The sequence below is a fragment of the Chelmon rostratus genome, chromosome 1 (assembly GCF_017976325.1).
Source record: "Chelmon rostratus isolate fCheRos1 chromosome 1, fCheRos1.pri, whole genome shotgun sequence".
Classification (NCBI taxonomy): Eukaryota; Metazoa; Chordata; class Actinopteri; order Chaetodontiformes; family Chaetodontidae; genus Chelmon; species Chelmon rostratus.
In genome coordinates this window covers 13,648,962-13,662,347 of record NC_055658.1, presented here as the reverse complement: position 1 = coordinate 13,662,347, position 13,386 = coordinate 13,648,962, and the positions used below count along the sequence as shown (strand labels likewise).

The following is a 13,386-nucleotide window of genomic DNA, read 5'->3' as shown; positions in this document are numbered from 1 at the left end:
AGTTTGAACGCTTCACGTAGCAACAAATATTTGATGTCAAATGGATTTCTTCAAAAAATCCTAACACTGAGTAATGTTTTCCTCCAGATGTTCCAGATCCACCCCAGGCTGTCAAAATCCTCAGCGTGGGAGAGGACTCCTGTGTGGTCCAGTGGGATCCTCCCCTGTTTGATGGAGGACAGCCAATTATTGGTAAAATAATAAAAATAAAAAAAGATCAGGAAATTTCTTCTTTACATCCTCCGGGTTGATCATTTGCTTTCGTCTGAATTCTCAGGCTATGTGCTGGAGAGGAAGAAGAAGAAGAGCTACAGGTGGATGAGGCTGAACTTTGATCCTTATCCTGAAACAACCTACGAAGCCAAGCGGATGATTGAAGGAGTGGCGTATGAGATGCGCGTCTACGCCGTCAACGGCATCGGCATGTCTCGTCACAGTCCGGCCTCGCAGCCTTTCGTGCCGGTCGGTGAGTGTTTATCTGCAGGTTTAAACCAGCTCCCGTCCCACTTGCTGCATTCAGTTAATCATTTTCAGACATTTGCTCCGCCCCCGTCCTCATGTGATGGTTGACGGCGATGAAGTCTGCCTGTTGATGACTCTGGGGTCGTGTCACGCCTGTTTGGTTGGTCTAAGGTTTCGCTCGGGTCACGGGGTGCCTGGTTGACTTGTGGTCCTGACAGGACAGGCACATGTTTGCTGTGTGTTTGTTGTAATGCAAGAAGACTGCGGATTGTCTGTGGAGCAAAAATACCAGTTGCACATACAGTACATGATCCACAGGTCATTTCTGAGTAATGTCAGTCATGAGGGTGTGTGTGCATGTTACACCACTACATGGACCAGATAGATTACCAATTCACAGTACAAATACTGAGCGCCAGGTGATGAGGAATTAACACACCGGAGTCTTAATGTGTTCATTTACTTGTTATAGACGGGGCTCAAGTAGTGCACGGTTGGCGGCTTCTCCTGTTGCCATGAGCTATCCTTGAGCTTTTTTATTCTATGCATTCTAGCTCCTATATTATTCACAATGCAACTGGACTGCTGACAGTTTTGTTGGACAGTCAGGTGTGTTGTGCTAGCAGCAGCTAATGCAGCCTCAAACGGAGTGGAGGAGTGGGCTGCAGGAGTCCGGTAAACTCCACACCTGAAGGCTTTTTTCATTTTTAAACTTGAAGCACAACTATTGACTCCAGTGACATCGCTTGAGCCTTCACACAACTCCCTCTGGAGGCTTTTTTTCACATATGCATTAGTACTCCCCACAACCTGCAAACAGACTCTGATGTGTCTGTCTGAGTTCTCCTCTAAGTGCCTTCTGATAGCTCCACAAGTGTGCAGTAAAAGCAGAACCTCTTTTCTCTAATGCAGCATTCGTAGCGTTGTGTCCACCACCACATGCAAATTATTTCTCTGAAAGGTTATCAAATTCTCAATGAAACTGAGATATAATTAATCAATCTTTCATAACTAAAGCAATTTTGTGGAATGAAAGTCTCATCCCATATACCGATGAGGAGGCTTACACTCGCCGAGGCTCTACAGTACATCTCGAAAGAATTCACTTTCCTGTTTAAGACGCTCTTTTGGAAATAAATCTTTACTTTATATACGTCAAGGAAAATATGCTATACAAGAACACCTGGATATTCTGGCATTTGGGACTGCACTGCAAAAAAATACAGCTCTCAAAAACAAGGGGAAAAAGTGGTAAAATCTGGGAAATATTATCTAAAATTAGCAAAATTATCTGCCAACAGGACAGGAAATGTCATTTATTTTCCAAAGTAGTGCAGCCAGACTAAAAACATAAGTACATTTGTGTGGATGGAGAGGAATACTGACTTTGACAGAGCAGTTTTGTCCTTGTCAGTGTTGATCAAACAGCTTTATAAGTCTTGAAATGTGAGTTTCAAACACTAGCGAGCTTGATGATCATACTGAAGTGGCATTTTGTTCCACTTCCAGCCTTATGAATTGCTGAACAAATCCAAATACGTGTAGTAGTATCCCTTAAAGCTGGGGCTCAGGTTTGGATTGTCTCACTCATTTTTTAAAGTACTATCTCATTCTCCACTTGTTGATTTAAGAGGGAACATCGCTGTATCCAGATGGCCAATCGCTTGTAAGACAGCTGATTGGGAAACTATCCATGGCATCCCCATCTATAAATAATAGCTTGGAAGCGCTTGGCTCTGCTGGGACCAGCTGCTTAACACAGAGGGGTTCACGCTACCGTGGAGGCTGCTCCAGAGGAAGCATTGTTGTCACTACAGCAAAGACAATAGTAAAGAGGGACTGTATATGTGAGTGGGAGAGGCGAACACGTGCAGCCTAAATCAGCAGCAGGACTGCTACACACTGAGGAAGAATGACAAAACCTAAACTTCCAAAGACGGCTGAGAAGAAGCCGGTGGAAGGAGAGAAACCTGTGGAACCAGCACAAGATGCTCCAGTGGAGGCGCCAGCAGAGGTGGGAGCCGGCAAGCCTGACACAGGGGCGCCTGCACCTCCTGAGGCGGAACAGGAACAAGTAGCCAGTAGTGAACCAGCGGCAGCGCCCAGCGGGGAAGAGGGAGCTCCAGCTGAGAACGAGACACCACCAGCAGAGGGTGTCCCCCCAACAGAAAGCGGTCCCGCGGCAGAGGAGACCCCTGTGGAGCCTGCTCCTGCAGCTGAACCGGAGCCAGAGCCGGAGCCTGTTGGTAGTAGGCATTTTTCACTTTGAGATGCTGGATTCACACACAGGTTTTAGAAAGAGGAATGAAACTCGATTGTGTTTATGCGCGAATGACATTAATGGAAAAATTGGCTGCATATTCCAGAGCCTCGTTTGTCAGTGCTTCATGTTTGAAAGTGTTACGGATGGTTTAGTCATCGTGCTGCAGATGTTGAAAGAAAATCTGTAGTTGCTTTACAAACTGAGACGTTTCGCCCTGCCCTTCTCCCTGACCACTTCTTAAACACACCCTGCTGCTGTGACTTTCTACACTCAGGAAAACCCTTGACCTCTGACAGGTGTTCACATCATTTGCTTGTTCTGTATACTTAGCCTGTGTCCTGTTTCCTGGCCTCAGCGACGACAGGGCTGCAGCTAAAATTCAACACCTCCCAGTCTGTCCTCAAGTTGTCAACAGGTCGTTGCAACAACATAAAAATATATGGTTGACTAAATATTACCTTGAAGCGACGAGGAGCTGATGTCACAACTGGCAGTAGTATGTACCGTTCATGGTAAACGTGGATCTGTCAGAGAGTCCGAGCTTTCTTCATTTCGTCTTAATCCATCATCGAGCTGGCTGCAGCTTTCACCGTACTTTACTTGTTTGGAGCCCAGCTGCACAGACGGCTCAACTGCTGAAACAAAAATGTATGAATCTCCTTGTCGGTGGAGGTCACAGCTCCAGATGTGCCTTAACTTTTGCTTCAAAATGAAAGATGAATAATCAGTGCAGCCATCTGAGCAGCCGACTCGCTTGAATCTACAGTGTTTGATATGAGGAATCAGTATTTTCAATGTCTCATCAGAATTATTCCTAACTAAACTAAATTTCATGCAACTAAATAGACATTTAGTAATGACCCCCGACAGCTTTAAATGAGAATAGACGTCTGAAATCCCAATGCTGACCGCTGTAATAATAATACTGCGCCCTCATTTGCAGAGTCCTTTAGTCTCTGCTGCTAACATTTGTTGTGACATTGGCTGTTTGCTTTTGGCACTTCTGTGGCGAAAGCAATTTATGGGAAGTAGCTTATGAACCATGAAGTCTTTAAATGCGAACTGAAATCATGTCATTTCTTCCCTGCGGGACAGAAAGTACAGCAGGCACTTAGACTTCAGCCCAGCTGTGAACTCCAGGTCAGTCAGACAGCTCATCCTTCCCGGATGACAAAAGCAGGCTTACTTCAGGCCCGATGGACTGTTAACTGACATCACAACCACAAATATATGATACAGCAGTCTGTTGTTCAGTTGCATACAGTATATACTTATTTGCATCACTCATTTTTTTAATGTTAAACATCTGGCCAGTGTGTTATCTAAGATTGTGTGGACAGAGACAGTGGACACCGGGCCTATACAACCACACACACAAACACACACACACACACACACACACACACACACACACACACACACACGCACTTTTGTCCAGATCAGCCTCATTCCCCTTTAATTGGCAGACAGATCCAACAAATCAATGAACTTACTGCCCTGGTGGCCTCATTAAGTTGCCTTGATAGCATTTCTATTACCCGTAGGTGAGTAAAAATTCATAAAATGTACATGCTCATGCTGCTTATCCCACCTTAAAACAACTTGTGAACCTGTGGTTCATTACAGGAGAGACTCTCAGCAGTGCATTCTATATGAAACAGTAGTCTGGTCCTAAAAAGCAACAAGCAGAAGATCCTTTGTGTTGATAAATGTCTTCCACTAAAGCTGTCTCAGTATCTTATCTCAAATTCAGAGCAGATCCCAGGACTGACTAACTCTTAATGCCCCACCAGTAACTGCTGAGCTGGAGCAGACTGCCCTCCAGTGCTTTGAAGCACATAAAGGCAAAGAACTTAAAAGGACAATAAAACTTGAACGTCTCATCCCATTGGATGAATTTAATCTTTTGATTTTGGACTTTTTAAGAAATGTCTGTGATTATTTATGCCTGTGTCTTGTTTCATCTCTGTTCTCTGTCTTCTGCTGTGTTCACTGAGACTCTCAGTCTTTATTTGATGGTGGTTCATGAAGACACTGTATGTATGAAATGAAACCTGCACTATGTGACGTTTTTCGTCAGTTTACATAATTTGTCAACTCCTGATCCGGTTCATCCACTTGTCCATTACTTAATTGTGAATTTATTTCAGTGATGCTTTAAGTGACTAACAGAGCCCATTTGTCTGTCCTCTGCCTAACTCTCAGCCCCGACAAGTGAGCCCATCGGACTGTCCGTCGAAGACATCAGTGACACTTCCATCTCGCTGAAGTGGCGCCCGCCTGAGAGGATCGGCTCAGCTGAACTCGAGGGTTATGGGGTTGAGTACTGCAAGGAGGGCAGTAAGTGTTGGAGCAGCCCGCCTGCATGCTTTTGATAAGGAGACTTTTTTTTATAGCATGTATAATAAAAGTTTAAATACACTAATCAGCTAATGGCAGTGAAGTGGAGCAACTGATCTCTCCAAACTTCCAAACAGCCCACACAGTCAGATTACCAAAAGCTGTTGTCAGGCGGGAGAAGGATGAAAAAACCTCTACCCAGGTAGCTGGATTGTTATGATGCACACGTGCACCATTCGTATGCTCAGGCCATCAAATAGTTTTGTCACCCACCCAACTGTTTCCAGTATAAACAATATTAGACGCTCAGAGCGAGGTGACGTAGTATAAACACCAAAAAGTCTGCATAGGTAGGAGGTCGCGGATTGCGGTTGTGGATGGATGGATGTGTAAAACACAGGACACTGAACTTTGTAACATACTTAAGTTATGTCACTTATTTTAATCCAAATCATGATCTTTTCTTAAACTTAACAAGTTAAGCACATGTGAGAAAGGCTGTCTAACCAGGTAGTTTTGGTGCCTAACCAAACTGCAACCATCTCACAATGTTAACCAGATGTTACAAAGGCTTTCTGGCTGAAAGACTTTCTGGCAGGCTTCTCCTACAGACGTTAAGGGTACCCTGTGCATTTGAGATGCTGGGGGGCACGACAAAACGTTGCCTGCGTTTGACAACTTGGGAATGAGAATGTGTTGCCATACCATATTGTGGCAACATCCCCCGTTGCATGTGTCACAACCCTCTGTTTCCTGTCTGCCGCTTTGCTAACATCTTCTATCCAATAAAGGTACAAATGCCAAAATAAAAATAAAATCTTAAAAAATATCTCTTCATAAGCAGTTCATCAAATACAGCCCAAAGTATGTCTGCCACACCTGAAAAAAGCTTCTCTATTAAATTCACGATGTGGTCATTTTAACTGGGCAGTTTGTGTTGTTTTACTGTTACATGACTTAAGAAACAAGCAAAAAACATGTAAACAAAAACTGAAGCATAGAAATAAGGTTCATAATTAATCTGAAGCTCCAAAGGCTCTCAACTATGAACAGTCAAGGCAAAAAAAAAAAGTTTAAATGAATACCTGAGCTACCAGGCCGTCAGCATGATGATTATATGATCACATTAAGCTTTGTAATGACTGGAATTATCCACTTCAGAGGCCTTAACCCGTAGTTATACCTGGATGTGTTTTGCTGTGCTGTGCTTTCTCTCCACGATACACGTGAACATCTGATGATAAGCTGACAAAATAGAGGCTCAGCTGAGCTTCTGTCTGTATTTATTGTAACAATCGAGTGAATCATGCCATTGTAACTTGTTGTGTGTTCTCTGGTGGCAGCGGATGAATGGACACCAGCCATTCAGGGGCTGACTGACAGGACATCATTGGTCGTCAGAGGTCTCACCACCGGAGACAAGCTGCAGTTCCGGGTGCGAGCTTTCAACATGGCAGGACCCAGTGCTCCCACCACTCTGGCTCAACCTGTCACCATCAGAGAGATAATGCGTGAGTGTCTGCAGATTTGATCCTTTTGACGACTCTTTGCTTCGGCTGCTTTATTTCCAACACCCGTGTCTGGGCTTTTATGAGACATGCTGGTCAGTATGTCTAACACTGACTCATGTTTCTCCTCATTTAAACTCTTTGATTTTTCCCTCCCCGTCATTTCTCTCATTGTGCTTATTTTGTTCACAGAACGGCCAAAAATTTGGCTCCCCAGAAATCTCCGCCAGACGCTTATCAAGAAAGTTGGAGACACCGTCAACATTGTGATTCCATTCCAGGTGCAGTGCACATGAGAAGACATCAATTAGACACCTTCTTGAAGCCATCAACACATCAAGATGCTTTACTTTACATGAAGATGTCTTGTTGCATTTTTGATGTTTGACTTCAAAATCATGAAAAGAGGGCATTTAGATATGTCACATCTCCTGGCTAAAGCTGGACGGATGGAAAACTGAAAGGCACTTTTAGTGTTGTTAGATCTGACTACACACCAGTAGTCAGGTAGAAAGAAAACGTGTGGTCTGAAGGTGGTGCCAGAGAAAAGGCTGTGTTCTTCCCTAGCATGCAAACATGCTAACATAATCATGAATGCTTTTATCTTAGCATTTCTGCATTCCAGTACTCATACTACCAGACTATTTGGTATGCCAGAAAAAGATTTAGTATGTCCCAATACATACAATGTCAAATGCAGTCCACCAAAAATGCCAGGATACTGCATACGGTCGCATTTTGCAGTATGAAAGCCAGCATGCTTCTATGCTGGCCCACAATCCTCTGCACAGACTGAGCCTCTGAGAACAGAATTCATACGAAGTCTTTGCACCTGTTCCAAACCACATGCTTTTTCTTTTTACTTCAAATTTCACGATATGAACCAAAGTTTAAGCCGCAATTTTATGACAAAGTCGCATGTCCCAATTGTTTGCGTGCTGCGTTCAACAGTTTATACTTTGTAAGGGCAGCTGCAGTACGTACTAAAAGTAAAAATTATGAACTGAATGGCTGCCCATGCAACCATCAAGAATTAATTGAAGGGATGGTTCATGGGAAATCTTTGCACTGTTGGTGGCACTACATAGAAGGCCAGCAAGGCGATTTTTTACTGTGGACCAAAGTGGTGTAGCGACAAACTGACCGACATAGTAAAGCTATGTTTCCTTAAATGATGGATTATCAATGAATATTGTTAACACATTTTAAACACCTTTGTCTTTTCTGGTCATGCAGGGTAAGCCCAGGCCAAAGGTGACATGGAGCAAAGACGGGGAGCCTCTAAACCCCACATTCGCTAGCGTGAGAAACAGCGAAGTGGATACGATCCTCTTCATCCGCAAGACAGACAGAAAACACTCGGGGAAGTATGATCTCCAGGTGCAGATTGAGAATGTGGAAGACACAGCGAGCGTCATACTGCAGGTTGTTGGTAAGCAGGAGCTTAAACACATGGGGCACTGGCTGTGGGTACTAATGGCATTCATGTCAGTAACATCCTATCATATAGCGGCTTTGCCAGTATATTTCTCCTCTGTAGATCTCCCAGGGCCCCCTCAGGCTCTAAAGATCATGGATGTCTGGGGCTTCAATGTGGCACTCGAGTGGAAGCCACCTAAGGACAACGGTAACTGTGAAATAAGTGGTTACACCATCCAGAAAGCTGACAAGAAGACCATGGTGAGACTCTGCATCCTTGGGGCCTAGCAACATGGCTAACATCTAATTTTATATTACATTAAAATTAAGCTAAAAACAAGCTATTTATGTTGATGGCAGGCAATTAGGATCCAAGTCCAATCACTTAGAAGCAACTACCCAGAAGTAAACCCTCTTGGACCCAGTCTGAAAATAGTGGTTTGAAAACCTACCTGAACCAAATATAGATATATATATGTTTGAAAAGAAAAGAGGCCAAATCGAATGAGACCAGAAGACACCTGCACTTGACGCTGTCTGCTGAAAGCAGATTTTTCTCTTGTCGCGGTTATGAGGCACAGCGTGATGGTAGCTGGTAGCTAGCCTACTTTGATCCATCTGGAAACTAGACACACTGACACACACAACATCTGAATACGAGACACTGCCCATCCTGATTAAACTGAAAGTATTTTGGACCTGGTCTAACTCAAGTCAGGACTGAACTCCTGAGGTCTTCTCAGAGGACGGCAATGGTCTCCATGTCGTTATAACTCACAGCTGCTTGTCCTCTGACTATTGCAGGCATTTAGTTTGTGCTAACATGATTGAGTGTGTCGGTGCATGTTGGAGGACGAATGCTGCATGGACACAGAGGGATATTTCAGCCTCTCTTGTGACACATACATACTGTAATCAGCCCATGCTGTGCAACCAGTCTCCTCTGTGGGCCAGAAGTGATGCATTATGGACCTGTTGGCAAGGGGTGCAACTGGCACCATCCTCCACCTCGAGCTGCCAGGAACAATGTTGGCCAGGAATGTCCTATCTGATCCTCGTAGCCTTGACCTGGTCCGGACTGTCTGTACAGTGACGCAGGGCCATTGTTCTCCTGCCCTGCTGGGCTGATGGCTCAAGTTTCGCTGTAGTCATTATTAGATCAAATTAATTTAATCTCTTTATGAGCAAGCATGGGGATGCTGGTTATCATGTTACCAAAAACAATGTGCTGTGTACCTGTTAGATGTCAGAGATGACAGCTGATAAATATAAAAGTGCAGAGGGCACATGTACTTTAAATCCACGCATATCCTATTTCATTCATGTAGCTAAATAATTTAATTTAAACTAAACTCAAAGCACAACTCCTTTAGTTTTAGGCAGATTATGAAGGTATTTTGAAATCAAATCAGTGATATCTCTAGATTGTTGTTGTGGGATGTTATTGCCATATTTTAATTGGTAAACATAATTTGTCTGAACAAACAGTGTCAATTTTTGTGGGCTAAAACTGCAAAAATGAGGAAATCTGATGTGATGAAGCTTTTTCCTGCCTTTACAATAGTACTAATTTGTTTGTTTTTTTTTTATATATATATTATGCTTAAGACACTAAAACATGAGCTCCTTAATTACAACTCCCCACTCAGGTCATCATCAACCATCAACCAGGGGAGTTAACAGACTAGATCCAGAAGCATGGATCTTATCAGTTCAACATAAGCATGTTGAACTGATAAGCCTACACATACAGAATGTTTAAAACCAGAGCAAGTAAATGTCTGATAAGGGTCCGATATAAATACATGCATATAAAGCACATATTATGAGGTGAGGTCTTTGGCAACTGTGAGCCTCCAGAGCAGCTTCAGACTCTTCATGTTTTGAAACCCTTCTGGATGGATGAACGGTGTGCAGCCAAATATATCAATACAAAATCAGCAGGGTTGAGATCTGGTTGATCAGCATATGACATCGCATGACATCATGTAGTGGCCACTGTGTGGAAGCATCTGCACTCACTCTCATTTACTCCCAGTTTTCTTTAATGTGTCACCTGCCTGTACAACATAAACCATGCACTGAGCTGGAAAAACTGAATGTGGTGTGTGGTTGGTATGAAGGAGTGGTTCACAGTCTACGAACAGTACAGGCGAACCAACTGCGTCGCGTCCGACCTCATCATGGGGAATGAGTACATCTTCCGAGTCTTTGCCATCAACCTGGTGGGCCTCAGCCAGGAGCCCTGCACCACAAAAGACTGCGCTTACATCCAGAAAACAGGTGGGCTCATACATTTTTACTTCATAGCAGCTGTTGTTCTGATTTTAGGACGCACAAGTATAAATTTTGTAATCTGAGTAGTTGCCATAAATGCGGTCGAGCAGAACTGAAGAAAACTGTCTCCTCAGGTATCGCGTACAAGCCGCCCAACCACAAGGAGCACGACTTCTCAGAGGCTCCCAAGTTCACACATCCTTTAGTGAACCGCTCCGTCATAGCAGGATACAACGCCACCCTCAGCTGCTCGGTCAGAGGCATACCAAAGGTCAGCAGGGTCAATGTCTTCATGCAGACATTTGGGGGATTCACAGCAAGCAGTAAACACCCTGTCCTCAGTGAAACAGGATCCACCACATGAATCCAGTGTTTATTCTGTTGTAATGGACCAGAATTAATTGTGCAGTCGTGTCAGTATTGTGCAAAATATCACCTGACATGCTGTATCTTATTAGCCCAAAGTGACCTGGTACAAAAACAAGATGGACATCTCAAATGAGGCCAAGTACCGGATGCTCAGTAAGCAAGGTGTTCTGACGCTGGAGATCCGCAAGCCCTGTCTGTTCGATGGGGGGGTGTATATGTGCAAAGCAGTCAACGCCAGTGGAGAAGACACAGTGGAGTGTAAACTGGAGGTCCGCCGTAAGTATCCTGCCGGGCGAGCACACAAACACATGTGGCCTCTTTTAAATGACCAATTCCGGCTCCATCCTTTCTCTGGTAACCACCATTTTCTCCGCCTTTTCATCCAATTGATACTTCATTTTTTAAACGATAACTACTTCTATCACAGTGTCTACAGAAACAGCGAACACAAACATGAAAGCTTATCGTCATGTGGTCAAACTCACAACCTTAGCATCATCAGCATGTATTTATGAATACACTCATGACGGTTCAGATGGATCTTAAAGCCATGATCCATCTCTCTCATCACGGTGGTACAATGTGGACTTGAATGATGTTGAACAGGTTGTGCAATTTAGAAAGGATGTTGCAGAAGGGCTGGAGAGAATAGATAAATCAGGGCTCCCAGGAAAACTGAGGTTGTGGTGCTTGCAGTTTGGCTTGTATCCTAGGTTAATGTGGCCAATGTCAGTATATGAAGTCCCATTATCTGTAGCAGAGAGAATGGAAAGGCTAGTTAGCTCTTATATTAGAAAATGGTTGGGTGCTCCCAGGTGCTTAAGCAATGTAGCTTTGTATGGGAAAGGAATGCTTCAGCTGCCAGTATCCAGTCTAACAGAGGAGTTTAAATGCACTAAGGTTAGGACAGAACTTTTATTATCTGGGAGTAAGGACATGTTAGTTAGCAATGTGGTTCCGAATCCTTCTGGGGGGAGGAAATGGAACCCAAGGGCAGCAGTGCAGGAGGCAGAGGCAGCTCTTAGGCATGCAGAAATAGTAGGAAATGTTCAATTTGGCCGGGGAGGCTTGGGGCTTGGCCCAGGCAAACCAGTGTGGAATAAAGCAGGTCTAAAGGAGAAAAGAAAGCTTGTAGTGGAACAGGTGCGTAGGCAGGAGGAGTTGTTAAGAGGGGCAAAAGCAGTTGGTCAAGCCAAACAGGGACAATGGTTGAATTGGGAAGGTGTTGAGAAAAGGAAACTTAGTTGGAGGGACCTGTGGAATATGGAGGAAGGCCGTATTAAATTTCTGATAGGGGCGACATACGATGTGTTGCCAACCCCGCAGAACCTAAGTCTCTGGGTACAGGGCGATCAATCGTGCCCACTCTGCTCAGGTACAGCAAGTTTAAAGCACATTTTGTCAGGTTGTAGAATTAGCTTATCACAAGGCCGGTATACATGGCGGCATAATCAGGTGCTGAGAAGCTTAGCCGCAGGCATTGAGGAGAGAAGGAAGCAGGCGAATTCTGGAAGTTCTAGAAAGGAGAGGTTAGATGTGCAGTTTGTTCGAGAGGGGGAGAAAAATAGAGCTGCTAAGTCAGGGAGAAAGCAGGTAGGTGGCTGCCTGGTAGGGGCTGATGATTGGCAAATGCAGGTCGACTTGGGAGGAAAGCTAGTTGTGCCCCAGGAAATAGTTTATAGTAATCTGAGGCCAGACATTGTCTTATGGTCCATGAGTAAAAAGACTGTGTATTTTATTGAGTTAACAGTCCCTTGGGAAAATTCAGTGGAGGCAGCTTATGAAAGGAAGAAGACTAAGTATGCAGATTTAAAGACAGAATCTGAGCAGAGGGGATGGAAGACCAGGGTCTGTCCGGTTGAAGTGGGGTGTAGAGGTTTTGTTGCAGGGTCAGCTGTTTCACTGTTGAGGGAGCTGGGAGTGCATGGGCAAAATTTAAGAAAGACAGTGAGGGAGATGTCAGATGAGGCTGCTAGGTCTAGTCAGTGGATATGGATCAGGAGAAATAATAGTAGTTGGGGGGTGAAATAGGGACAGTGAGGGGGGGGGGGGGGGGGGGGGGCAGGCAGAGGACATGCATGCCTAACCCGGCAAGAGAAGAGGTTAAAGTCTGATCAAGACACCTCTCCTCTGCTCTGCTTTCCCCGCCCCATCTTCTCGCTCTGCCAATAGGAAGAGAACCAGGAAGTTTAGATAAGGTGGGGGTGTGGCCAGCTAGAGTCTCTCTTTGGGACCATGCGGCCTGTTCAGGTGAGTTTGCGTGGTAAGACACAGAGTTGGCTTGTTTTTTGATCTTTTTGGTTGTTTTCCTGTTTTGTTTGCTTCTTGAAGGAAATGTTAGGGTTTGTTTTCCTGCTCTGTTTGCTTTTTGAAGGAAATGGTAGGGTTTGCTGCTTCTTGAAGGAAATGTTAGAAGAGGCTGTTAAATCTAGTCTGTGGTTTAGGCCTCCACCTTCAGCACCTTCTAAATTTTCCACCCCCTACCCGAACAAGGGTCTGTATCCAATCCCTACCTTCATCTTTTGACTCTACCTCTTTATTTTCTATCCCCTACCCGAACCAGGGTTTGTATTCCCACCCCGCTTTTTCTTGGTGCAGTTGGTGAGAGGCAGGGGTAGATGATGGTAGTGTGGCAATCGGCAGTTACATGTGGCATCTAGGCCTGTGGTAGCATTGTAGCAGCTAACAATAGCTAAAGCGGTGAGAGTATGATAGTATCTTAGCAGTTAGTATTGGTAGCTAGCAATT

At 44.4% G+C, this 13,386-nt stretch overlaps 1 protein-coding gene across 2 annotated transcripts in view; it reads left to right on the top strand.

Annotated features, from left to right (window-relative positions):
* The window catches only part of mybpc3 (myosin binding protein C3), a 37,817-nt gene that overhangs the window by 22,574 nt on the left and 1,857 nt on the right, over positions 1-13,386 (top strand). For both annotated transcript variants that reach the window (XM_041941992.1, XM_041941908.1), the window contains 10 exons: positions 88-192; positions 278-466; positions 4,931-5,065; positions 6,409-6,576; positions 6,766-6,854; positions 7,810-8,005; positions 8,114-8,253; positions 10,116-10,275; positions 10,404-10,540; positions 10,728-10,914. In XM_041941992.1, coding sequence (XP_041797926.1) covers positions 88-192; positions 278-466; positions 4,931-5,065; positions 6,409-6,576; positions 6,766-6,854; positions 7,810-8,005; positions 8,114-8,253; positions 10,116-10,275; positions 10,404-10,540; positions 10,728-10,914 — 1,506 coding nt within the window. The remainder of the gene's footprint in view (positions 1-87; positions 193-277; positions 467-4,930; positions 5,066-6,408; positions 6,577-6,765; positions 6,855-7,809; positions 8,006-8,113; positions 8,254-10,115; positions 10,276-10,403; positions 10,541-10,727; positions 10,915-13,386) is intronic.